The following is a 25,186-nucleotide window of genomic DNA, read 5'->3' as shown; positions in this document are numbered from 1 at the left end:
AGTGTCAGCTTCTCTGATGTTGAAAGAGCTCATCTATGCACTGAAGATCTAAGCTCAGACACTTTATGAGAGTGTGGAGATTTTGTGGTTTTCATCCATTTGATCTGAACATGCTTGTAAACATGCCAGTGGCGGAGTTTTTCTCCAGCACTGTCGGTATGAATCTGTGTTTGTGTAATTTTATGAATAAAATGAGTAATGCATATGCAGAACACACCTGGATTCTCACCGTTGAGCAGTTCTTTGGACTTAAGTGCCCAGAGATGCTGGGGAGCTGCAAGTCTGCACAGTGCATGAATCCCATGCTGTTCCCTCATGCAGTGCTTGCACTCAGACGTTCATTCCCATTGCTTCCTCTTCAACAGCAGCAAAAGCAGAATCCCCCAACCACCCTTCTCTACTTGCCTCTTCCTTGCCCAGTTGTATTTTATCTTTATCTTTTGCGAGGGCTTGTGTGCACCAAATGTGTGTGAGCTGGATGAATTGGGCTATATCTAGAGCTGAACAGAGGTCATGGGCAGAGGGCAAAAAAAGGTAGTGCAAGAATTCGTAGGTGCCATCAGAGGGATATGTGTGGAAAGGCGTTGATATTACACCTTCTATCTGTTGTTACAGAAACACTGCAAAAGTTTCAGGTGCCACAAGCACCAGAGGTTCTTGCAGACTGCTTACTTGGGTACTTCTACTTGTCTGTTACTCAGTTCTCCTTCTGCCTATCTGAGCCTCTTTTCCTGCCCATTTATTGCCACTGTTTCCAGTTCCTTGCTTCTGGAGGTATATGCTGCTTTTTCACAAGTCTCTCCTGGGATTGCGGATGAAGCTTTCATCTCCCAGTTCATTATAGCGTAAAATACATTAATTGCCCTATATTTTGTGCACATGCTGTGTTATGCAGGAAATACAAACTTTGACATTTGTGAGGTGCTAACTCTGCCTAACTCAGCTGTACAGCTCAGGGGCCTGGGCTTTCTATGTGGCCAGCAAGGAAGGCAATAGGCTCTTAACTTGGGCATTCAGCATCACCCTCTGGAGACTGTAACTCCCAAGTAAACAGCCCTTTCCTTTACTGTATACCTACTGTTTGATTCTTCTCACTTCCTGGCAGTGAAAGGCGGGAGTTACAATCAGTATTCAGTGAATCACTTCATTCCTCTGATAATTATTTCTCCCATCTAGAAAGAAGGGATGCATTTACACGCTTTCTGCCATTTATAGAGAAGTGTCTGCCTGCATTTTTTTCCCCCTCAGCCTTACTTTTCGCTCCTTTCTCAGCATGAGACAGGCTTGCTGAGTCTGCCTCTGCTTCCCATTTGCCACGTGTGAGAGGCTGAGTGGAGGAACATTGTGTGCTGCTTCAGGACTCGGTGGGGCTGACTCGCAGAACATCACGGAGTGAGAAATTGCAACCGCTGGAGGAAACTTATCGATGCTTAAGCTCAAGGCACTGCATTCCTCGGGACTTTTCTAAAGATCACTGGTTATTTTATCTTTTTTTTTTTTTCTTTCCTCTATGGACCAATCATTAAATTGCTTGTGAGGTCTTCTGAAGATAAATGTCGTGTAGATAAATGTCCTGTGTTAACTCAGCAGTTCGGTACGTAGAATTCAAGAGAATGGGAAACTTGAAAAAAATTCTTGTAAAGGGAACTGATCCGGAAGCAGGAACGATGATTAGAGACAGTATTTGCCAAAGGCTTGCTATTTTGTGTGACCATATGCGTTCTGGGGGTCTGATTCAGCTTCCTTTGAAGTCAGTAATAGTCTGCTGTGGTCTTGTGTGGCAGTTGGATCAGCCTCATTAAGACAAGCCTGTTCTCTATACTGCATAATGTTTCTCCTTTTGGCTTACGATAGAGACATCCATATGGAAGGAACAAGGATGTTTCCTTGCTCTGTCATTGAATTGTGTTTTCCTTTTGCATCAAATCCAACTGAATGCAAAAGCACTGCGCAGCTTGCAAATTGTGAACGTTCCTTGCCTAGGTCTTGGGGCTAGAGAAGTCATGGTGTTGAGGGGAAATGCAGAGATCAAAGCTGCAAACCTCTCAGCCAGCCCAGCTGTATGGAAACTTTCTTCATTTTTGTGCTGCAGCAACAGCAGCAGCCACCCCTGCAGCCCTTCCCCAGAGCCTCCCTCCAGTGTGGGACCTGCAGCTGCTGGTGGCCGTCAGCTCCCAGGTCTTTATCCATGGAAGGGAGTCATGGTGCAGAGTGATAGGTTAAATGCTGCTCTGAGGCAGCTCAGGGTACCCTCACACGTCTTTTTAGCTTGCTTGTCATATTGGGTTTCTTATCACTTGTTCTTCCTACTCTTGGCACACAGAAACCAAGCTGGCCGGGGTGCCTAGTGCTCCTTTTGTGTGTCTGGTTTTGGTCTTATCCACCAGGGAGAGCCTATATACTAAAAAATGGTGGTTGTCTAAGATTTGAAAATTACTGAAGACCTAGACAAATAAATTTTCTCTTTTGGTTCGCTGGCTGAACCAAATACTGGGTTCAAATGCCAAATCAGCAAAACCAGGTTATTTCAGATTGCTCAGACTATCTCATTATCAGAGATTCGGTGAGGAAGTTTATTCTTTAAAAAAACAAACAAACAACAAAAAAGAATAGTTGAGGCATATTTGTTCTCAAGACTAATTTCAAAATGAAAAAAATCCCATTCTGAAATAATTTGATTTTTGAGAAAAATTAAAGAAACAAGTGTGCTTGAACAGCAATCCAGTCATCTGAAGAAAGACTCCCAGCTCTAGGGAAAGGGTTAAAATCCCTGTTGTGTCTCCACTGACCTCCACATTACACTGAAGAGGAATTTGGCCCGAGCTTTCTTTTGGTAGAGAATCTGAGTCAGAAAAGCAGCCTCTGCTCATGGTTCCTTGCTCCTCCCTCTACTCTCATCCAAGACTTCTCTGGGCCTGTTTCTATACTTAATATTTTAGGTCGACATTAGTAATGTTGAGTTTAACTGGGTTCAAGCAATTCTGTTTTACATTGTGTCTTGGAAAGAGAATCACCCTAAAACTTTTAAGTGCTTTACATTTTAAAAAAAGGTTTCTTTTCAACTGATAGGCTTGTTTCTTCTCAGAAGTTTGGATACTATGCAGACTAATGTAATAACATTTTTTTTCACAAGGAAGCATATGTTTAAGCACTCTCTAATGTATCTGGGTATTTTGAAATCTGTTAATCCATTCTAAAACACTTGCTTGACCTATACTTGACTTGGGCTTACAAGAAATTTTATTATGCTAGTACAGTCCAGTTAGCTGTGAGTAAGCAGCAGCATTTTGTGTAAGCAGCAGCATTTTGTGAAGCTGACCATTTATTGTTGTTATGATTATCATATCTAGAGCTCTAGAGTTTACAAGTAACAGAATTAGTGTGCAATATCCATTTATTTTTCTTCCTACAGAAGGAATCAATTAATTTCATAGTCCTCCCAGAACATTTGTTGCTTTAAATCTTTGTAGCAATATTTGTTGCTTAAGATTTATCCTGTTCATTGCACTAATTAAAAGGTCTTTCTTCTAAGTACCCTATGCACCCGAAGGTGTTCTCTCCATGCAGCGTGCGGATTGACTACAACGGTAGTGCAGCCTCTAGAATCGGATTCCCTCTGGATGAAATAATAAGCTGTGATTGCCAATTCAAATATTCTTCAAGAGCAGCAGTTATTCAGGCTTCTAATTAAAACAAAGCTAAAACATTCACTCTTGTGCTTATATTTAACTAGAAATCTTAGTATGATGCACTACCAAAGCAAAACTGTATTTTTACTTGTATTCTGATTATGTGCACTTGCTAAGCAAAAGCTCTTATTGCTATAATTGATGAATCAAGCAGTCTCACGCTTCCAGGCTTAACAATAAAGTAGAATGTACAAACTACTTTTTCTTTTGTACAATGAGGAAATGTAATATTCTGTCCAGAGCAAAAAAACCTGGTAATCAAGTGAACAGGGTATTAATCCAGGCCTTGCTCTCATTCAAAATACCTCTGTCTCAACTGTTACTCTGTAAAAGCAGTGATTATTTTCTGTAATGGTGTGAATAATAACCATGCTACAGCTTTTTGTTTTCAATTCTTAATTGATAGAGTATGTAGTACAATATGAATTTCTTATATTTGATCGCTTGTATTGCGACGTATATTGTACTAAAACCATGAGTTTTAGAGTAATCTTTAGAAATAAAACCAAAAGGAAGTTGGTTCAAAAGCTTTGAACTTCCTACACGTTTCAAATTTCTGCAAATTCAAGTCTTGAATTTGAGTATATCACTTTTTTGGGGATGATTTTCTGTGTAAGATGGTTGCAAAACGGGAAAGACCCTGTGTTCAAAAAACCTGAAGTTCTAAACCAGTTGCTGATTATGAACTGTTTGAAGAAATAGATACAGAATGTTCATTTTGGTGATGGCACTCATTCATTTTCATGCTTCTTAGTTCAGTGAGAGGTTTAGTGAGTCCAGAAGTTTTGAGAAGGTGATGTGTTATTCCACTGGTCCTTAGGCTGCTGAACAATATTGGATCTCACTTAAATCTGGACTATGAATTTTTTGTTCGCGTTTTCAAATGCTAAAAATTCAGAGTGCAATCTGCTTTTTGATGTATTTTTCATTTATATAATATTTAGTGATTAACTGTTCAAGCCTCTATATATTATGGCAAGATGAGTTTCCTTCTGGGAGATATTAATTTTACATAAATTGAAATGAATAGCTGCTTAATTAGGAGGCAGTATGTGTTTTAAAGAACACTTTGAGGATGCAGTATGGTCACGGCAGAAATTTTTCCCTCATCTTTTACATTTTCCAATCTTCTCTCTTGGCACTGCTGAGCTGAAGTGTTTATTCTTTCTTTGCCTTCTCTCAGGGGAAGAGAAAAGTGAAGGTAGCATCAAATAAAAGTTGTCTTATTGTGTGTAAGGGTGGTATGTTAAGAACAGTTATTTATTGCTATTCATTTCACCCTGTGAGTGGCTGCTATAGATTTATAAAATCTACTGATACACTTTAAAGTAGTTATGTGCCTTAGCTTTTATATATCAATAAATTTTCCACAGCTGCAGATGCTCAGAAGCACATCTTATGAAATCTTTGCATTTTATTATTTAAAAAAAAAAAAAGCAGTAAAAAAACCCCAAAGAAACTTGTCGACCTCATAGCCAAGTTCTCCTCCAAATACTTCCAGCTGCAGCTAGAGGGATGAGTCATGCTGAAAGCCGAGGAGCTTTTTTAAAAGCCTTTCACTTGGTTCACATGATTATTTTTTTTTTAACTTTACATTCCTGACTGTTTTTCTTTTCTTTAAAAAAAAAAAAAAACCAACGTGAAGGCGAGTCACCCAAGGAAAACCCGTACGAGGATGTGGAGCTGAAAGGCCGTCACGCGGGCCGAAAATCCCATCAGCTCTCCGAGAATTCCCTAGATTCTTTGCACAGGATGTGGACGCCGCAGGACAGGAAATACACATCACCTCCCCAGGTAACGGCGTGACGGCGCTGGTTTTTCTGTGCTCGAAGCTTATTTAAAACTTTTGCAAGAAAATCAGTCACGGCATAGGAGGAAGAGCAGCCGTACTGAATGATAGAGGGTATCTGGAAAAAGAGTGAGATCACACGCATAACTCGTTGCTGGGAATACTCTCAGCATCTGTAGCTCAGCTTCTCAGCACTGCCCTGCAGAAGCTGATCGCTGTTTGTGCTGGCTACGGCCTGATGAGTTTAAGCAGAATCCTTCCACTGCTTGTTTATGAGCTGAATCTGGCCCTAAATTGTTGTATGGCTGCACCTCTTTGTGAATTGCCTGTCTGTTTGCTGCTGGGCTTTTAGTAGGGACAGGAGGGAAAAAGTCAGCTGCTTAATCTTGCCCATGTATTGTTATATGAGGCCTATTGTGACTTTGCTAATGTGAGGTATGTAGCGTGGCATGTTTCATTGTACAGTGGAGAAGGCCAGGTATGTTCCCCCAGTAAAGAACTTAATAATAAAATAATCAGAAAAACCTGAGTGTCTGCATTTAGCAAGGCTGTATAAGTTGTGTTTACAGCATAAAGTTAAAGACCAGCAACTCTGCAGACTTTCCCTTTTGTGGTGAATTTTCCAAAGCAGTCTGGTTTTTGTGAACGCTATGAAATGCCAGGTTCCTTTGTTCTTTATGGGATCATTGTGTTCATAAGGAAAAAATATAGATTTCATCACATACTTAATTTTGAGATTCAAAACACCTTTTAAAGGAACTTTGTTTTGCACTCAATCAACAGAAAATTTGCAGTTGAACAAAAGACCACAACAATTTACATTTTTGTCTTGTAAAGAGACCTAGAATAAAACTGAATATATTTCCTTTTGTATCTTTTGTGTGCGTGTGAGCGTCCCAGTCCAAGAGGAAAAAGAAGTATCATCAGGATTCTTAGTATGCACCTAGCACATAATTTGTAAAACAGGAGTGTTTTCAGTAAAGCTACTGAAAAGGGAACAAGTGAAAAGTAGTAATCAGGCAGAGTAAGGAGAAACAGAAACTGCAGCCATGCAGATAACCTTGCAGTAAGAGACATACTGTGCATAACAATTATTTTGGGCTTTGTGTGTGTTAACAGGAATTGTGTAGCATCTAGAAGGTCCTACAGGGTGTACCATTAGGGTAGGAACTGTCTAGGTCCATAGTAAGATAGTGTCCATTGTTCTCCGTTTTATGCAGGGTGACCAAAGAATATACAGATTAAAATGACGTCTGTGAAGTTGCTCAATACATAAGTACTCTCTGGTATCTTTGCAATGGGGATATCTTTATTCTAGTATCTTCTTTCTGAAATGCTGCCAGGAGCTCCCTACCAGGAGTCAGTCCTGCCATAATTGTGCTGTCATTGTGCTGATATATAAAGCGAAGAGACAGTAAGAGCAGGTCAGGTATGGGCCTGGGTAATCTCCAATGACCAGAAATAGAAAAGTCTCGATTTCCTGAAGAATGGCAGCTTTGGCAAGGATTTATCACCCAGTTTTTCCAGCATAGCAACACAGCTGGATTAGCAACGTGACTTTTCAGTCATGGATGATGATAAACAAGATGGAAGAGATCAGAAGGTCAGCAGGCTTTCAACAATCATCTCCAAAAAGAATTCCTTTAATTAAAGTATAGACTGCTGCAGATTTTCCTGGCATGCTAACCTGTGGTAAGCAGAGACATCAGAAACACTGGCTTGTGGTCATTTTGAATTCCACTGTGTCTTCTTTCCCATTCGCTACTTTCAGGTTTTGAAGTCATCAGATATAATGTTTTATTGATGACATTGTTTTTATGCTGCAAAACCCACGCATACAGAAACACCTACACTTAATCCCAGAGAGTATGGCACTGTAGTAGATAAACCCTCCAAGTAGAACAAGTAGGACATTTATTACTGCAGGCTTTTAGCTTGTAATACTGCTAATAGAATATTACCAAATGCCAATTGACAGCTGTTTGACATAATAGTACTTTTTTCTAGACGTGCTGGTTAGGCTTCTTACGGTGTTTGTGTTTGGGAGGAGAAGGCAGGGACCCAGCCAGACAATTAACCTTCCTGAGAGCTGGGCAGAGATGCTCAAAGGACTGCTCCAAAAGGGCCTCAGTTTTTTAAAGATAGCTGTTACTTGGTGCTTAATCCTGTCAGTGAGATTTTCCCTTCCTCCTGCAATTATAACAGTTTCATGTTTTAAGGGGAATTTTTTGCGAATGCAGTATAAAGCTGTAACTGTGCCTCTGCACATTGTCAGAACCTAAGACACGTTCAACACCTAGTTGATTTCCTAACACCACGGAAATACAGCAACCTTGAATTTCTGTTTCCTTTTTCTAGGATAAAATAGCAACTTCAGTGTAATCGGTCTTGATTTTCACTACTGCAAGTGAAAGGGACGGATCAGGCCCATTGGGTCAGCGTTCTGATGTCAGCCTAGCCTTTAATTTAGGTTTGAAGGCTCATAGAGTTGATGTGATGTGGGTGCGTGGAAATGCACCAAAGCCAAAAGTCCTATTATTTCCTTTGAACTATAAAGTCTTAGATATTGACCCCTGTCTCTTCGTTTTGACCTTAAGCCCTCTCTTCTCACGTACCCCGCAGAGCAGTGGCTCATGTGGCATGACGTCCTTATGTAGCCACCATTCACTCACAAAGAGCTACTTTTGCACGGAGTGTTGCTAAGGAGGGGAAGAGCTCAAGCTGTTCTTGTTCCTGCAGCTACCTTCAAAGCCCAGCAGCCAGTCTCTGCGCGTCGGGAACTGGTCAGAAAGGAAGAGCCACCGCTTACCACGGCTGCCCAAGCGGCACAGCCACGATGACATGCTGCTGCTGGCTCATCTTGGCATTCCCTCCTCCCCTTCCAGCCTCAATGAGGACAGCCTGAGTACCACAAGCGAGCTGCTGTCTACACGGCGGGCCAGGAGGATCCCAAAGGTACTGGCAGGGTGATCAGGCTTATGCTGAGGATGGGTCACCTGTCTGCAAGAGCTTGCAAATTCCTTTAGCCATCACTGAAAGCTATTTTTGTATCCTAAAGGAAAATTGAGATTAAAACAGCAACAGTAGCTCTCAGGAGCCAAGGCAGACTCCATTTTTACATTACAGCTGTACTGTGAAAATTCCTTCCCTAGGAGTGGGTAACTGCCCTTGTCTAAGATTAGCAAACATCTGATTGCCATCTTTGCACAGAGTTGATTTTAAGCCAATTTTGTTTTCCACACTTTTCTTTAAGCATTGTTGTGTACCTAACTTTATGATTTGGAATGTGTGACAGCCAAGTAATTATTTTATACAACATGCAGAGGCATTTGAAGTGGGTTTTTTCCCCTCTCATTTGTTTCCTGGTCTCAGGAAAATAACTATTATTGGCCTAATATGTTTTTCTTCATTTACTCACAACCTGCCCCATCCTGATAACCCTGTTGTCGTGATGGATTTGAAGTAAAAATTAATTTTCCATTTTTCAAGGAGTTTTCCAATTCAAAATGTGATGTGAAAAAACCACAAGCCACCAAACAACAACAAAACCCCACAACAATCCTTTTCTAGTACAATAGCAACAGAGGTGGGGAGAATGGCCAATAATTTTTTTTTTTTGGCTTGTGAACAACGTTGATTTTTACTGTATATTCAGCTCTTTCCTGTTCTTATTAGAGAGCATATTTTAAAGTACATGGTTGTAAATACTGTGAGTAGAGGGAAGTTTTTATGTTCCTGTCAATTAGTCTGAAACAAAACAAAAAGGAGGAAATTAACCCTATGTCTTTAATATTTACTACTTTTTTACTTTCTTGGAATATACTATTTAATTGCACAAATGAGCATACATCTGTGAAGGAAGTTACAGAGTAACTTACAAAGTAGCTTACTACTTGGTTTTGATTAGAACTCTTTGACTCTTAGTTTTGTACCAAATTTTCTTTTCTTTTTCAATTTAAGGGACAGACATTCTCCTTATAAGAAATTATGTTTTCAGCATATAAATGTTCATAGTTTTATTATAAATCTCATGATAATTTCTTTTTGACAACTCTAGCTCCTGGAATGACATGTTCCTGGAGAATCTCAGGTTTTTATAGAGAAAATGTCAGTTATTAGAGAGAAAAAGTCAAACCTGAGAAACTCCTGTTCTGTACCACCCCCAGTGATGCTTTGTGAATCAATATCCAAATGCTTTAAACATCTGGGCTTTCTTCACCACAGTGAAGGCATTTTACCCCTGGTGCAGTAGGTGAAGCAGACACAGTGCCGAGCAGCACAGTGAGGGGAGTGAAAAATCCCAGAGGGTGTTCACTCCTGGTTCCTGGTGCCTTGTTCAGTGTTTATGTGCAGGAGTTTCTGGGCTGGCACACGCACTGAGCCAGGTGCCGTGGTGCTGTGCAGATTCCCAGCGGGCAGAGCCAGGCGCATGGCTGCGAGCAGAGAAGGTCCAGCTGAGCCTTGCTGGTGGGTTGCACATGGCTCGGTCAGCACGTAGAGGGAAAATCCCCAATACTGCTTCAAGTGGGAGAACAAGCAAGGGTTTTAACACTTCAGGCTGTCTGTTCTGGGCCAGACCCTCTTCCTCTCTTGGAGGGGTTGCATGAGTTTTTGTTCCAGTCTGTTACTGACTTTCTGCTGTGTCTATGGTGAATTAGTTTCTCTCACTGAGTTTCTCTCTCTCTGTAAGCTGAGGTAAAACAGCTTTTGCAAATTGTATTATAGTTCTATCAGTAAAGCTGCTACAGAATGTGATATACTATTCTTGAGTCATAAAACATTATGAAGATTAATTGCTACATATTTATGACTCTTCAGAAGTTATAATATTCTGTTTAACTGTGAAATCTTAGTAAACCCAACCTCTTGTTGAAGGCACTAAACACAAGTCATCTCATTAACATTTTCTGTCATCTTAGATTTTTTTGGATAGTTATTATCTGCAATTGCCCTCCTGGGAGAAGTCATAAACATGATTAGCAGGAGTTAAAATTCTGTCTAGTGCTGGTTAACACCAGCTAAAGCCAGCACTAATAGCTAACTTCAAAATACTTTTGTAGATAAGATTGGAGAAAGTAGATATAGCACCTGTGAAGTAAGGTAAGTAAAGCACGAGTTGGAAGAGGGAGGGAGGATATGGACCAGATGGACCAGATCCTCAGCTGATCCGATATAGCTTCAAAGCAGCTGGTTCGCTCTGTACCTGAAAAGGCTTTAAAAAAGTTAGGACCATCTCCTGTGCTTATTTGAATACTCTAAAATCTCAGTTCAGAGAGGTGCTAACACACGTGTTACTCTTATATTCAAAATAAGAATACGATCTTAAGGTCCGTGACAGTTTGGCCAAGTTGGCAATGGCTAATGGATCACTGTTACTTAGACAATGCAAGTGAAGAGAGAAACAGTAGCACAGAGAGAGAGGAATGAAGTGGTAGAGGATAACAGTTACCTTTGAATCCTCAGGCTAATTGTGCTTCTATTGCAAATGTCTACGTGATTTTTGAAAATGGGATTTAGGTTTCTGAGTTATTTACCTGTTTTTCAAAATATATCCATAGATAAAGGAGGGAGATTAAAAATAAATAATTCAAACAAATGGGATTCAAAATAAGAGAGATAAGAAATGCACTTTGAAATATTAAAGGTTTTGGGGGGGTTCAGCTGGCCTATCATCCATGGTCAAATTCTTTGTTCGGATAGATTAGTTAAAAGTCTCCTGGCAGAAAAGTGTTTGGTCTTACTGATTCCTCATTTTCTTATTTTCCAGCTTGTCCAAAGAATCAATTCCATCTACAGTGCAAAAAGAGGAAAAAAACGATTGAAGAAACTTTCTATGTCCAATATTGAGACAGCATCCCTACGAGGTATGACATAAGCATCATGGTTCAGTAAATCCCTTTGAATGTTACAGGATTAACAGATTCCCTTCTTTCCTTCACATTTACCCCAGGCTCTACTTTATTTAGAACTTTCTTCTACAAGCAATGATAACTTTGTGTCTGCAAGAGGAGAAAATGGGGATGAGCTAAAAATAAATGAGATTCTCAGCATTGTCTATCCTATTAATCCCATGATCAGCTAGACTTATCCAGCTTCTGCTCTAGTTCACTTTTTAAGTAATTTGCATCTGTAGGTTTTGTCCAGAATTCACAGTTTTGAGCTTGTAATTCATTCATGCTTTTTCCTGGCATGTGAATATAACTCACACTGCACTTCAGACTGCTTCTGGAAAAGCAGGGGCCCAAAAGAAATTCAGTTTGTAGTAGGAGTACAACAGAGCTTTAATGTGAGTACACGTCAGCAATACATCTTGTCATACGGTTACTTTTGCACGTTACTCTCATTTGTGAATTGGTGAATTCTGGTGATCAAAAATGTTGCCCAGACAGACAAAGCTCATAAAGCTTACTTTGACTTCTCAAGTGCTGCGTAACGTTTTTCCCCAAAAATTAAAGTCTGAAAAAGAAGTGGAAGGGTTACAATCCATTTTCCAAATGACACATTCACCTCTGTAGCTTAGCATAGTTGGAGGTTCAGTGCAATCAATTGCTGCAATGGAGAATGAATTTTGCACTTTCATCAAAATGAAGCTCTTATTCTCAAGCCAAATTGAAATTTAATCCAAGGAAAACACAATCTAAGGAGTCATTCAAACTGTTTATTTCAAGATGTTTTAAAACTGAGGAGAGAGCACGCGTGGATCACAAGGCTCGGTGCGAGATAGGATTTTTTCCCAGCTTCACCACAGTCAACCAAATTTATGTTTGCTTTGGTTTTGCATTAACTGATCCCTCTATCTCCTCTGCAGATGAGAACAGCGAGAGTGAGAGTGACTCAGATGACAGGTTTAAAGGTAAGAGGTCAGCCTTCATTAACTTCCACTCAGCCACTGTCACAGACCTTATCAATGTACATTCTCCTCCTACTGCACGTTGTTCCTGTCCATGGCCTATATTTTCCTTCCTGAGCTATTCTAACTCCATTACTGCAGAGCTCACAAAGTTTCCAACACAGGAGCATGAACGTGGAAAGCAAGGACAAAATGAGCTGTGAGGATCTAACAAGGATTTGGCAACTGTGTGATATAATGAAGAACAGGACCTTTGATAGAATTGCTTTGTCAGCCACTTCACAGATGCTGATGTTTTCCAGACTGACTACTGGGTGCAAACTTAGAGGGACGAGATTGGATAAATATGCTCTCTTCTTATTCATACACTATTTTAAGTGTTTAGTGCTAGCTGCTGCTGGAGGCAAGATTCTGGGTCTGATCCAGCATAGAGGTTCTTATACTCTTTTATAGGTCTGCAGTCTCCAAATTGCAGAAATTCCTTTATCAGTGCACAGCACCTGCACAAACTCTGCTTGAGCCAGGCCAGTAAATTAGTCCCTCATTTTCAAGAGTCCTGATACACAGAGAGAACTATAAAAAAGTTGAAGGCAGCAACAACAGATTTTATTACTAAAAATCTATCATGTTGTTAGTAAGTGAGGGGAAAAAAACCCAATATGGAACTGTGGTTATAAGATAAAGGGCAAGCATTCGTGCCTATCTACTGCAGGTGTCACCTGCTTACTATTCATGCAGGAAGCCTTGCTGGAAAAAATTGTCTTAGGGAAAAAGATTTGTTACAGATTGGTGGTGGTAAGGCCACCCAAAACAAGCTCTATGCAACATTGTACAGTGGTGCGTGGAAAAAGACTCATCGCTCCTTTGTAGACAGGTACTGGCCCAAAAGCGCTTTGAGGTTTGCTTCTCTTTGTGTCAAAAAATATATGCTTTTGCTTATAGCCCATGAAAGAAGACAGACAGGGCCTGGCCTCTCTCTTGTTATCTTATTTCACTGGAAACTGGGGAGCTTTTTTCCCCATTGTTGTGGAATGGGGGATCTTCATTTTGATGGCTCCCTAACCGACTGTTCCTGCGTGACCTTATATTTACATTGATGGTCTCAGGGCATCCTGAGCCAAAGATACAATTGTCATGTGTAGCATGACAGGATCTACTGGGTCCCCATCTGTTGGGGTGGGGTGGGCTCTTTGGCTTCACGTCTTGCAAATATGAAGCACTGGCCATCAGCGTGGGCTTGTCTCAAGGCAGGACAAGGCAGGTTATTTCTTGGGATTTAGCTTCCCTAGTTGTGCAGTCACACCAAGACCCAAGTGCTTTATCAAAATCAGTTTTTATTTTTGTGATGCTGAACCAGTTGTATGATGGCAGGTCACCAAGAGATTTCCCTTTCTTTCTGTCAATTAATTACTGCTGTGATCAAGTGCTTGTGCCATCTTATTTCTCTGCCACAAGGGTTGCAAACTGTGGGCAGCATCAGTGAATATAGCCTTAAGGGATTGACATGAGCTGCTAGTAATTCATTTGCCATTGCACTGAGATCCTGGTGTGAAGAGGTGGGGAAGAGCATGCAGGAAGCTGGTTTTCCTTATCTGTTTTCACTTACTGGTCTACCAGTTCTGGTAATGATGTTACTGACTAGTCCACTGTAGATTTCTAGCAACAAGTCACTGGCTCCAGGCATATCTTTGAATCAGGACTGGATGTGACCATGAATCTAAGATTGCCTCTCAATCAAATTGGCACAAGCAAAGCAATCCCACAGGAGGCAATTCGCTCATCTTTCCTTCCTTTCCCCGGAGATAGTTCCATGGCTTGTATGAACTGTGCCTGTGCTGGAGGGAAGGAGAAAATACACCTTCAGTGGTTCTTAGCATAAAGCTGTGCTACATAGGAACAGGTCACAGAGCTGTTTTTCACCAACGTAAACCAGAGCCAATTGAGGCCTGATATGTGTCACCCTGGAGGCCCTAGTGCGTTTGCACACCCACATAACGTTTTATAAGCTAGTCTTACGCGCAAAGAAAAAGCAGATCTTTGTCAGGGTAACAGTTATGAACTGCAAATTATTTTGGTGACTTAGTGTTGCATCACTTCAGTACTTGGAGAGAGTTTTGATATATGGGTGCAATTAGCGAGGAAGACTACAGTATGAAGGTTTGCTTTCGAAAGGAGAACATGCTTGGAATAATAGGCTAGCAAACAGTCCTTTGTGAATGGCTCTGGCTTACACATACACATTACAGTCCTACATAACAATTTGTCTCTTTTTTTTCTTTTTCTTTTTTTTTTTTTAAATGCTAGCTCATACCCAGCGTCTAGTACACATCCAGTCAATGCTGAAGAGGGCTCCAAGTTATCGAACCCTGGAACTGGAGCTGATTGAATGGCAGGAACGGGAGTTATTTGAGTATTTTGTGGTAGTGTCACTGAAAAAGAAGCCCTCTAAAAACACTTACCTCCCAGAAGTGACGTATCAGTTTCCTAAGGTAAAACAAAAATTCTTATGTACAGTTCATGCTAAGATCAATAAAGTGAGTAAGTGGAAAAATTAAAAGAAATCCATTTTTTTAAATGGAGTTAATAATTCAGCTTTCATAATTTTTCCAAAGTGATCTGTACAAAGCGAAGGTCATAGAGAAGGTGGCTGAAAGCTTTCCCCATTTACAAATTTATCTTTTCCAGTGCTGGAGAGTTTGGCCCGATGATAGGTGCTTTAAAGACTGTGTTTAAATTAGTTTTCTAAATATTTCACTTTAAACTCATTTTGGCTATATTAGGATTTGTTCCAGAACTTGCTGAAGTCAATGGAAAGACTTTTGCTGATCTATGGCATTTCTCTTGTGCTCTTGCAGCAGAAAGGAATTTGAGTTAGGACTATGTTTTAAGTGGCCCTTGTGCAACAAGGGAGTTTTGGGCAATTTAAAAAAAAAGTTACAAAAACCCCAGCAGTGATTATTTCTATTGTACTAGCATCTATAAGCCTGTCCTGGCATCATGCCTTACTCTGCCATGCACAAATAAAGAACAAGCTGATGGGCCCTTGTTCTTCAGAGCTCGTTAGTAACTCCCCCTCCTGAAAGGTGCTGTGAAGCTGGCATTAACAGTAAGTGGCTGAACCTCAATTTTCTCCCCCACAGCTGGAAAGACCAACCAAGCAAATGCGTGAAGCAGAGGAGCGTCTCAAGGCTATCCCTCAGTTCTGCTTTCCTGATGCCAAGGACTGGCTCCCTGTCTCCGAATACAACAGGTAAACCCCGGTGCTCCTCTGCTGCACGGTGCTGAGGGAGTGCATCCAGAGCAGCCACACAGGCTCGCTGATGCCCAATTAAGGAAGTAGCAGTTTGAATCTTGGCCACTTCAGGCTCAAGCAGCTGTATTTAATTGGGTTTTTTTTAGTTCTGTATTATTTTTCTTCCCTATTCTGCCTGCCTCACAGACCTGTGTGGCTGAGGGGAAAAGGCTTGAAGGCTCCTCTCAGTTCAAAACCCAAAAGCATAAATGGAAGTATTTAAAATAAATCTTAAAAAGGACAGGGCCCTGCCTACCACCTGCCCTAGTCATTTACCCCAACATGCTTGTCTAACATTGTAGGATGCCTCTTCATTTGTCTCAAGGCAATGCTGTTCTGAGAAGTTTTTTTGGAGCTGAGCTCTGTGCCAGCAGAGGACCCCTATCTTCTTTCCCTTGCATATGAATGACTACAGGAGAAGGGCAAGGGAAGGGAGAGCCAGGCTTACATTTTCTTTTTCATTCAAAAGAAACCTCAAAAAATGTGTCTTTTTTTTCCCCCTGCATTGATATGTCAGAACCTGTTGATCTGAAGGTGGAGAAGTAGTAGAATAGCCAGGAGGGGTAGAATGGTTTGCATTGGAAGGGACCTTTAAAGGTCATGTAGTACAACCCCCCTGCAATGAGCTGTGACTTCTTCAATGAGTTCAGGTTACTCAAAACCCATCCAACCTGACCTTGGATGTTTCTAGGGATGGGGCATCTACAACCCCTTGTCCTATCACTACAGGCCCTATTAAAAAGTCCATCCCCATCTTTCTTAGAAGCTCCCTTTAAGTACTGAAAGGCCACAGTCGGGTCTCCTTGGAGCCTTCTCTTCTCCAGCCTAAACAAACAACCCCAACTTTCTCAGCCTGTCCTCACAGGACAGGTGCTCCATCCCTCTGATCATTTTTGTGGCCCTCCTCTGGACTCACTCCAACAGGTCCTTGTCTTTCTTGTACTGGGGACTTCAGAGCTGGATGCAGTACTCCAGGTAGGGTCTCCCCATATTCCCCTAGAATATGAGATGGCTTTTTAAGATGCATGATCTGAGATGTGTGTAAATGACGTAAGATCTGTTCAGAGTGTGTATAGAGGGACATTCAATGATGACAAGGAACTAGTGTTCACCTGCAGGAAATTCTATAGCCAAGAATATGTATGGAACTTTTTATTGGCTTACTTATGGTACATGCAACATAATCATGTTATATTCTGCTTGGCTGTATTGTTCAGTATCTGGAAGCACCCGAATAGCGAGTTATTGAAAATACTGAAGCAGAAGCAGACAACAGTGTGGGCAATGTTGGTATGAGAAGCACACATCCCTCCCTACACAATATTTCACCTCTTCTGCTGCCGCTTTCTTAGGCAGACCTTTCATGAGCCCATGTTTGTGAAACAAGATATCCCTCCCATATATAGCTATAATTACATAAACCCTGGCATTCTAGCACAAAGAAAAAGTGTTTTGTATAATGCTATTTAAAACTTGCAAAGCAGTCAGGAATGTTTCTCAGTCCAGGCACAAATTCACAGACCCATCCCTTTACCTGTGCTGTAATTATAGCCTTAAACTGTTGTTTTACTTCTCTGTCACAAATGATACTTATCCTAGACAGGGATATAAAATGAACTGGATTTTGGAAATCTGTGTTATTTCTGGATTAGAAAATGATTTGTCTACTCTTAGAGAATATCTAAGGTTCTCCCTTTAAGAAAAAAGCACAGTCCAAAGACAGGATCTAGCTAAAAAGTAAGGGAGATACAGCATTTGAATACTGCCCTCAAAATCTGATTCTTGCGTTCCTTCTGCAGTACAAAGGGACTGCCACATCATTGAAATTCAGTGCCCATCTCTTCTTATAATAAGACAGTTGTCCACAACTGTGCAGATATTTTTGCTCTACTGCTGATGGAATTTGTCCACGGAGTATATCCAGATGATGGACAGAGGGAGAGAAGATCCTCCAGGGGGTAGAATCTCTCACTGGATAAGGCAATATCCCTTTCTAAATGACCTACCTCATAGCTATTCTGTAGTTCTGATAGTAAGATCTGGGCAATTTATTTTCTTCTAGTGAGACCTTCTCTTTCATGCTGACTGGAGAAGATGGGAGCCGGCGGTTTGGTTATTGCAGGAGGCTGTTGGTAAGTACACCACCTTCACCTTAAAATGCAGAATTCTGTTAAACAGTATCTCAAAACTATAGTCTGAAATTTGAGGGTGTCTCTTTTTTTTTTTTTTTAAAGAAAACAGTTACTCACTCTGAAATTTAGAAATGTAAGGAGCTCAAGTTAAATAAGAGTTTGTAATGGCTGTCTTGTAGGAAATTCATAAGAATGTGGAAAGTTTCTTGTGTGAGCACTTTTAAAATTCTTTATATTACGTGCAGAATCAGAAACACTACAACACTGCAAACAAAGGCAAATGTGGTATTTCTAAACATTTGTGAGTAGCATTTATCTTTTGGACAGCTGCTTACATCTCCAGAGTACTCTGCCAGCACTGCCTAATCAGTCTGCAGCAGGTCCATGATGTAGGGAAAGAAGCCACCCTGTTGAGTTGGGAGGGCAACCATGGTGGAGGGCGTGCAGCGTGCCACCATCGCCATTTGCTCAGGACCATGCAATAAGCTGATGCCAGGGCCAGGAAGCCTAGCTTCTCAGGCTCCTTTTCAGTCCTCGTGACCAGGTGTGGTCAACTGGTGGTGTGGGGACCTGACTCAGTTTTGTCTCATCACCTGGAAAATCACTGGTTACCTGATAAATTGAGAGCGTGACAGTGCGTGTGTGTCAGCGCCGGGGGGAGGAAACTGCGCAAAGGCTTGCAAAGTGTACTAAGGCAGGTGAAGCACGGTGCAAACAGGGATTTTGCTGGCCATCCTGCAGACTTGACTGGATGGCAGCAAAGCATAAAGCAGTTGGTTGTTCCTGCACTAGCCTGTGCTCATCGCCTCTCAGATAGGTTTGGAGCTGGTTGCGAGTGAGTAGATGAGAAGCCACGGCTGTTCACAGGACAGTTGCCTACACTTGGTTGGAGAGCTTATGTGGATACTGGATGCTGCAGGAGCCTTTTGCGTACTCTGAGCAAAATGAATGTCTGCAGCAGCATTGCAGACTTGTAAATAGGTACCCCCTATCTAAAAGAAGGGGACACTGGCACTTTCCCTTTTCTTCCCTCTGTCATCATTTCCCATCTTTCCAAGCAGGGAGCACCTGCCTTCAGTAGCTTTCAATGGCTTCCAGTAGACAGAGCAACTCGCTGTTATTACAACAGCACCCTCCATCCTACATGCTGCCTGTACCTGACCCTGCTCTTACCCTGCTTTTTGTCTATGGCAAAGCTCCTTGTCGTGCAGACAGCAGATGCTCTGTCTGGGAGGTATTGCTGTGTGTGGTTCCTCTATTTGTAAGAAGTTTCGTTTAAACTAACATAACAGAAAACTTGTTTATCAGTTCTGTGGGCGGCATTTGCCATAGGTAGCATCACAGAGACTTGCTTACTTTGTATAACACAGTGTACAAGTGTGAGCCATGACAAGGTTTATATGTTGAAAGGAAATGTCAATGAAGGCTTGTGTTGCAGTAAATGTAGGGCTGGTCAGGGGGTGATTCAGAGAGAAAAAAATGGAGTACCTAGAAGGTATCCTTGCTGGTGTAAAAAAGCGTAACAAGATGTAGGGCAGTAGTACAATTCAATTACTTTTTTTATGTGTTGTCGTTTAAAAGGATAATAAGGTATATTTGGAAAAAAATAACAAAACCTCAGAAAATGTTAGCTAGAATTAAATTATGGAATGTTTTCACTCTACCAGGTAAAGGTGGTTTATGATGACTTTTATATTTCTGGGAATGTTAACAAGTTTGGAATCATGCACAGAGCTTACATTTGTGAAATGCAAAACAGTTGATCCTGGATCAGGCTGAAATTGAAATAATCAGCCACAATAAAAAAAGATGTATACACAAGAACGTTGAATTAGTTTGTCAATGAAAGATTAATGTAGGCTTTTTTTACTCACTTAAGGCTCAGGGAAATCCACCCTACATTAAAGACAACATAAAAATAGAACACTGACTTTCAGCTAGTGCAGAAGATAGGTTAGCATAGTAGGAAATACCGGGAACAAAATCAAATCAATACTACACACTTTATATAAGTGGTGTTTTGAGACAGCGTTGGAGACTGTTTTTATCTACCATTGGCTGTGGCAAAAATAAATCAACTAAATAGCAAAAAATAATTTTAAAAAGAGAAAAATAAGTACTGTCTTGCTAAATCTATCTATCTAATAATTATAAAGCCAGTTATAAAGCTGATCTCTTGCTGCCCTGGGGGATCACTTAAGTCAGGACGTTTCATCTGGTTCCAAAATCTGACATGTCTTTTCTCACTGGTACAGCCTACCCAGCAGAGGAAAGTGGAGTGATACCAATGTATTTTACCAGCTTGTCCCTTTCTGGGGCAAATCCTGCCATGCCTTCTGAGAGCAAAACTGGCACAGTCTGGGGAAAGAAAGAAAGCAAGAAAGAGGATTTTGGATGCTGCAGAGAAACATCTCAGCATTTCTCTATCTGGGGAAATGGCAAAAGTAGCAGAGATCTACTGTTATTTGGATCCTGCAACCTCTTTCTGTCCTGCTGGGAGAAAAGGTGGAATTGGGGTTGTTACCTGAAGTGCCTTCTCCATAGGGTTCAGCTGTGCTCACAAAGCATAACAATTTCTTGTCCCCTGCAAATGTCGATGCTTGGGTGGAACAGTCTCGCTGATGTGTACCTCAGAGTGATATTTCTATTTACAGTCAGGTGTATACTTGTTATTTTATATATGCAAATACAGAGTTTGTACAGGCAACAAGGAGCAGGTAAATTCTGCAGGCACTGTTTATATGCCAGAGGTTTGGTCTCTAAAGCAGATTTTTATATTTGGGTGTCCAATTTCCTGAGCAGATTTTGAAAGCTTCAATCAGGGTGGTTCTGATGTCCAGGAGCGCACAGCATCTCCTCCGACTAGTCACATTCCCAACCCACAAGTTCTGTCAAATGCAATAACCATCATTCAGGAACTACATGCAGTTTTTGTCAAATACTACATAAGAGAAAGGTGGGGCCACACTGTGTAATATCGAACCATGAGAAAACCCTAAAATCATTATAAACTGCTCTGCTTCAAGACGAGCCAACTGCTGTGAGGCTAATTCCTTAGAAAATATTTCCCAGCTGTCCTGGCAAGGGATGCTCTTGCAATACGCAGTGAGAGGTGTCTCACACCTAGAGCATGTGGCAATGCTGGGCAGCAGGCTCCGTGGCTGGATGGGCCAACCAGCCTGATCCTGGGAGGACGGCTGTCTATGTCTTCTGCAGAGGTTGGTGTTACGATTCCTTTCTTTATGAAACAATTACATTCTGTCAGCCTTGTTCTCCTTTGGCATGTTGTGATATGAACAAACTGTTCCACTTTTTCTTTTCTGCCTTCAGATTGCAGATTCTTCCAGACCCTTTTTTTGGGGGGGTGCGTGCTAAAATCCTGCCAAAACTACCTCAAGGGATACAGTGACAATTATGTTCTGTTTGTACTACAAATCCTGTACAGTATCCCCCTTAAATGTATTTATATTGTTTTGTTTCATTTTGGAACAGGATTAGAATGGAATGTAACCTATTGTACCATGGCAAACAATCTGCTCTTCCATAGATAGCATGAAGTTTTCCAGTTACATCTGGATACCTCCAAGGCAATCGCGTAACAGCTTTCCTAGTCACTGGATGTGAGAAGTGTTCTTCTTCATATGAAAGAAAATGGGCCAACATATAGTAGAAATATTAACTCTCACTACTATGCCATTTTACTGCGAAGAAGATATTTTTCTTTAATAACTCAAATTAATTTAACTTTCTGTTCCATGATAATTAATCCATCAAATTGCTAGGCTCTTTTCTAGAGCTGTTCTTGGGCTGTGGCTCTGTGATATGCACGTCAGCAGCAAAGATGATTTGAGCAGTTCCTGCTAATGGCTCAGTGTCACCCAGCTGGTCCCAGCCATCTCCAGTGGACATTACAACGCCCCTGGTGCTGAGGTGCCGCAGCCTGGGTAGGGGCAGAAGGGAGAGCAGGAGCACAGGAACAGCAGGAGCACGCTATGAGGAAGACACAGGGGTGAAGCTGCTATAACATGAATCTGAGTGTACCTTGTAAAATACAGATTTTTAATTTGGTTTAGTATATAGTTTCATTTTACTAATTGCCTTGATTTAATATGTTTAAAATTGCTTTCTAAAGGGTGTGACTGAAGTCTTAGCTATTCTCTATCTGTGCAACCCCATAGGCTTGTGCCCAGTAAGAGCACAGCGGATATACAAGGATCACAGTGGTGAAAGCAGGGACCTTCTCAGCGGGTTTCTACTTGACAGAGCCTCAGCTGCAAGGCCAACCAGTACTGGAAAATCTGCAAAACTTTCCTTACTGGGAGGCCATGAATGGTCTCTGCAGCCCAGAAAAAGGGTGTAGGCAGCCATAGAGAGACACCAGGCCTGTATCCTTTGGGAGATGCTTGAATCTAGTGCAGCTCCCCGGCAGCCTGGGCTGTCAGTGGCCTTATGGCTGGGATCCACAGCTGTGCCAGCCCCTGTCCCCAGGGACAGTCATGGCATGTAAGCTGCTGTTTTATGGGACATTCACAAGCATCTTGGGCTTTACCGCCATAGGAGTTACTGCGGATGCTGAGGGGTGCTAGTTCTAGCTAGTGGGGCAATGCTAGAGTACAGGATACTGCATCCTCAAAACAATGTCCTGCAGTTCATTGCCACAGCTGGCAGCTGGTTCATGAGCACAGTAGAAGACGCACATTTCTATCATAGAGGGCAACCATCTGAGCAGACACAGTTCTCAGGGCAGAAAGCCTGACAATGTCAGGATTTCTCGGCTGGTAACATTGTACTTGCAGAAATAAGATGAAAACTTGCAGGGTCTGTTTCGCCATATCCTACCTCTCTCATCCCTCTTACATTAAAAATGCTCCTCAAACACTTTTCTAGGCTAAGATGAGCCAGCCCCAGGAGTCAGTGGAGGAGCAGATACCTGAACATGAAGTATGTACATTAAAACATGAAAAACAGTTGTTAGGTGGGTCTAGTTCATTCTACGTTAGCTGGGGCAGGAGAGAAGAATTCATTACACTGTGAAAGCAACTTTTGTGGGATGCAGACTAATGTTTATGGAACTGAAAAAAGCTCACTGGAAAACCTTTTCTTCCCCTTGCCCCCTTCACTCCATCCTGCCCTCTCACAAGCACCTTTGACAGCCCTGTGCACATTGGGTGCTCTGGCATTAAAAGTTCATGTTTCATATATAACAGGAAGACTTTAAGACATGCTTTTGATTTTGAAACACCCACAGTTTTCTCATGGTCTGAATTTGGATTGTCCCTAACAAGGAATCAAGAGCTGCCACAGAAGCTGGCTTGTGACCGATGTATTCGTTTTAGACTCTCAACATTTGAATTGTTCTGATTCCCGACACCATTAAAGAACATCTCTGTTTCTGGATATGTTGGCTTGCTGCTGAGGCCGGGGCTTGTGTGGCCATGAGGGTATGATTGCATTAGGCTTAAGAGAGTGGTGATCTGATCTGACACAATAACCCGATTTCTGCAAACCTACTTTTCAGTCTCCGTATTTGTAGATCTCTCATTCTTTAAATTAAGCCAACAACAAAACAGCAGACTTCCCAAGAAAGAGCCTTGCTGGGTTTTCAGTATGTCTCCCTCTTTCTGAAACTCACAAGCCTTGTCTAGTACATGCAGAAAAATGTTCATGGGAGGCATCTCTTCCATCTTCTTGATGTCATACATTCAAAGCTATGCACCCCATCAGCTTGTGTGTGCCTCTAATATAACTGAGCAGGAGAAATGTGCTGGGAGGTTATTCAGGAATACAATATTTCTCTGTTTAAGCTTTGGATTGAATCTGCATCTTTCATTGTTCCAAGATAAAGAACAGTCCTAGGGCTAGGTAGGATTAAAATAGTGTCCTTTTCACTCTCCTGCAGAAGGGAATAGACATTACACAGTCTGTGGCATTTGCATTGTCATTTAGAGTTAAATATTTTTATGTACTATCTCTGTGATATGTTCATTGCTTTATTTACAGCTAATTGCAATTGAAGCATCTATACTTCTGGTCTCAAAGGGAGCCCAGGGTGTTAAAAGTTTACGCTGAGCTAATGCGTGTGCTTTGCAAAGGCCGTTTCCTTCAGACAGCTCAGCTGCTGCTGTGCGTTTGTGTTGGTTCTTTTTCGCCTGGCGTTGGGGCAGCCCTTACTGCTTCCTCTGGTTTTCCTAATAATGCTCTCCGGTGAATTATTTAGAAGACCTCAGGTGAGGTGTCCTGTCCTATTTTGGGGAGGAAGGAACACAGCCTTTCTGGAGTCTTCAGGCTGACGCTAATCTGTTTCGTGCTGCACTCCTGCTTCTTTGAGATGGCAGGTAGGACTACGGTGCACGTTTCTCTTTCTTGCTGTTTGGTAGGTTTGGTTTTGATGCCTTTCCTCTCCACACAGTGTATTTCAGGTAGACGGGAGAAGGTGGGAGAAGTGCAGGAGGAAAAATGTTGTGTTTGGTCCCCACTGCTTTGGTTCCTCTGATGTCAACATGCTGGCACTAGCATTCCCCAGTTATTTCTGGGGCGGTGAAACCAGGAGCCTTCCTGACACCCCACAGCCTCCCCAGTATCTTAAAAAACCCAAACCACTGAGTTATGTGTCTGAATGACTGGTGAGTATGCACACTGCAGGGACAGCCCACCTTGCTTTGAAAGCAGGCGCGTGCAGTGTGTGAGAGACTCTCAGTGCTATGCCAGACTGGAAGGAGATCTCTGAAGGCTGCCCTCGATTTCAAGCACATAGACAGGCAGGTATGATTTGAAAGAGAAAAATGGCAAGCTTATTTTCTGGAGCAAAAGCCTGCTGTTTCTCCTGACAAAGCAGGTTTTGGAGTGGGCTTTAGTCAGTAAACTTCAGATTAAACTCACTATAAAAAAAAATGTCCTGAGCCACTTGCAGACCAGCTGTGATGCAGATCTCTGCTCCTCCATCTTGTAGCCAAGTTCTTGTCAGTTTGTGTTCATCCTCTTGGGAAATTGTCTTGTTATCAACAAAACTCATTAGCGTTTCCTTCGTGATATTGGACTAAGGCTGAAAATATCCTGGGCTCCATGAAAACAAATTGAAAACAAACCAAAACCAAAACATCATCTCCTCCATCCGTCTTCTTCCAGGAGGAGTGCAGTGCATCAAGGCAGAGTCACTCAGATGCCTCTCAGCTGTGCTACTTTACCATACAGCTTCCCTGAACTACACCTATTCATCATGTGGAAGAGTGAGCCTTGGAGGACGTGAGGACATGACTCCAAAGCTTTGTAGCTAACTTTTAGAGCACAGCCTGCAACTTGGAAGTACTCTCTTCTGGGAAGAGAGGAGCTTAAACCAGTACTGTTGGCCAGACACATGCTCAAGTCTCCCTTAGTGAAGAAAGATGAGTCCAGGCATTGAAGGGAGGAGCGTCATGTCCCATATGATGTTTTTTC

The 25,186-nt window shown here is 41.8% G+C and overlaps 1 protein-coding gene across 2 annotated transcripts in view; it reads left to right on the top strand.

Moving 5' to 3' along the window:
- The window catches only part of DENND2B (DENN domain containing 2B), a 180,156-nt gene that overhangs the window by 120,010 nt on the left and 34,960 nt on the right, over positions 1–25,186 (top strand). For both annotated transcript variants that reach the window (XM_074585905.1, XM_074585906.1), the window contains 7 exons: positions 5,335–5,483; positions 8,218–8,433; positions 11,246–11,342; positions 12,287–12,331; positions 14,633–14,817; positions 15,469–15,578; positions 17,683–17,752. In XM_074585905.1, coding sequence (XP_074442006.1) covers positions 5,335–5,483; positions 8,218–8,433; positions 11,246–11,342; positions 12,287–12,331; positions 14,633–14,817; positions 15,469–15,578; positions 17,683–17,752 — 872 coding nt within the window. The remainder of the gene's footprint in view (positions 1–5,334; positions 5,484–8,217; positions 8,434–11,245; positions 11,343–12,286; positions 12,332–14,632; positions 14,818–15,468; positions 15,579–17,682; positions 17,753–25,186) is intronic.

Source organism: Larus michahellis, chromosome 4 (genome assembly GCF_964199755.1).
Source record: "Larus michahellis chromosome 4, bLarMic1.1, whole genome shotgun sequence".
Lineage (NCBI taxonomy): Eukaryota > Metazoa > Chordata > Aves > Charadriiformes > Laridae > Larus > Larus michahellis.
Note: the sequence above shows the minus strand (reverse complement) of the source record. Positions and strands in the feature narration are given on the sequence as shown.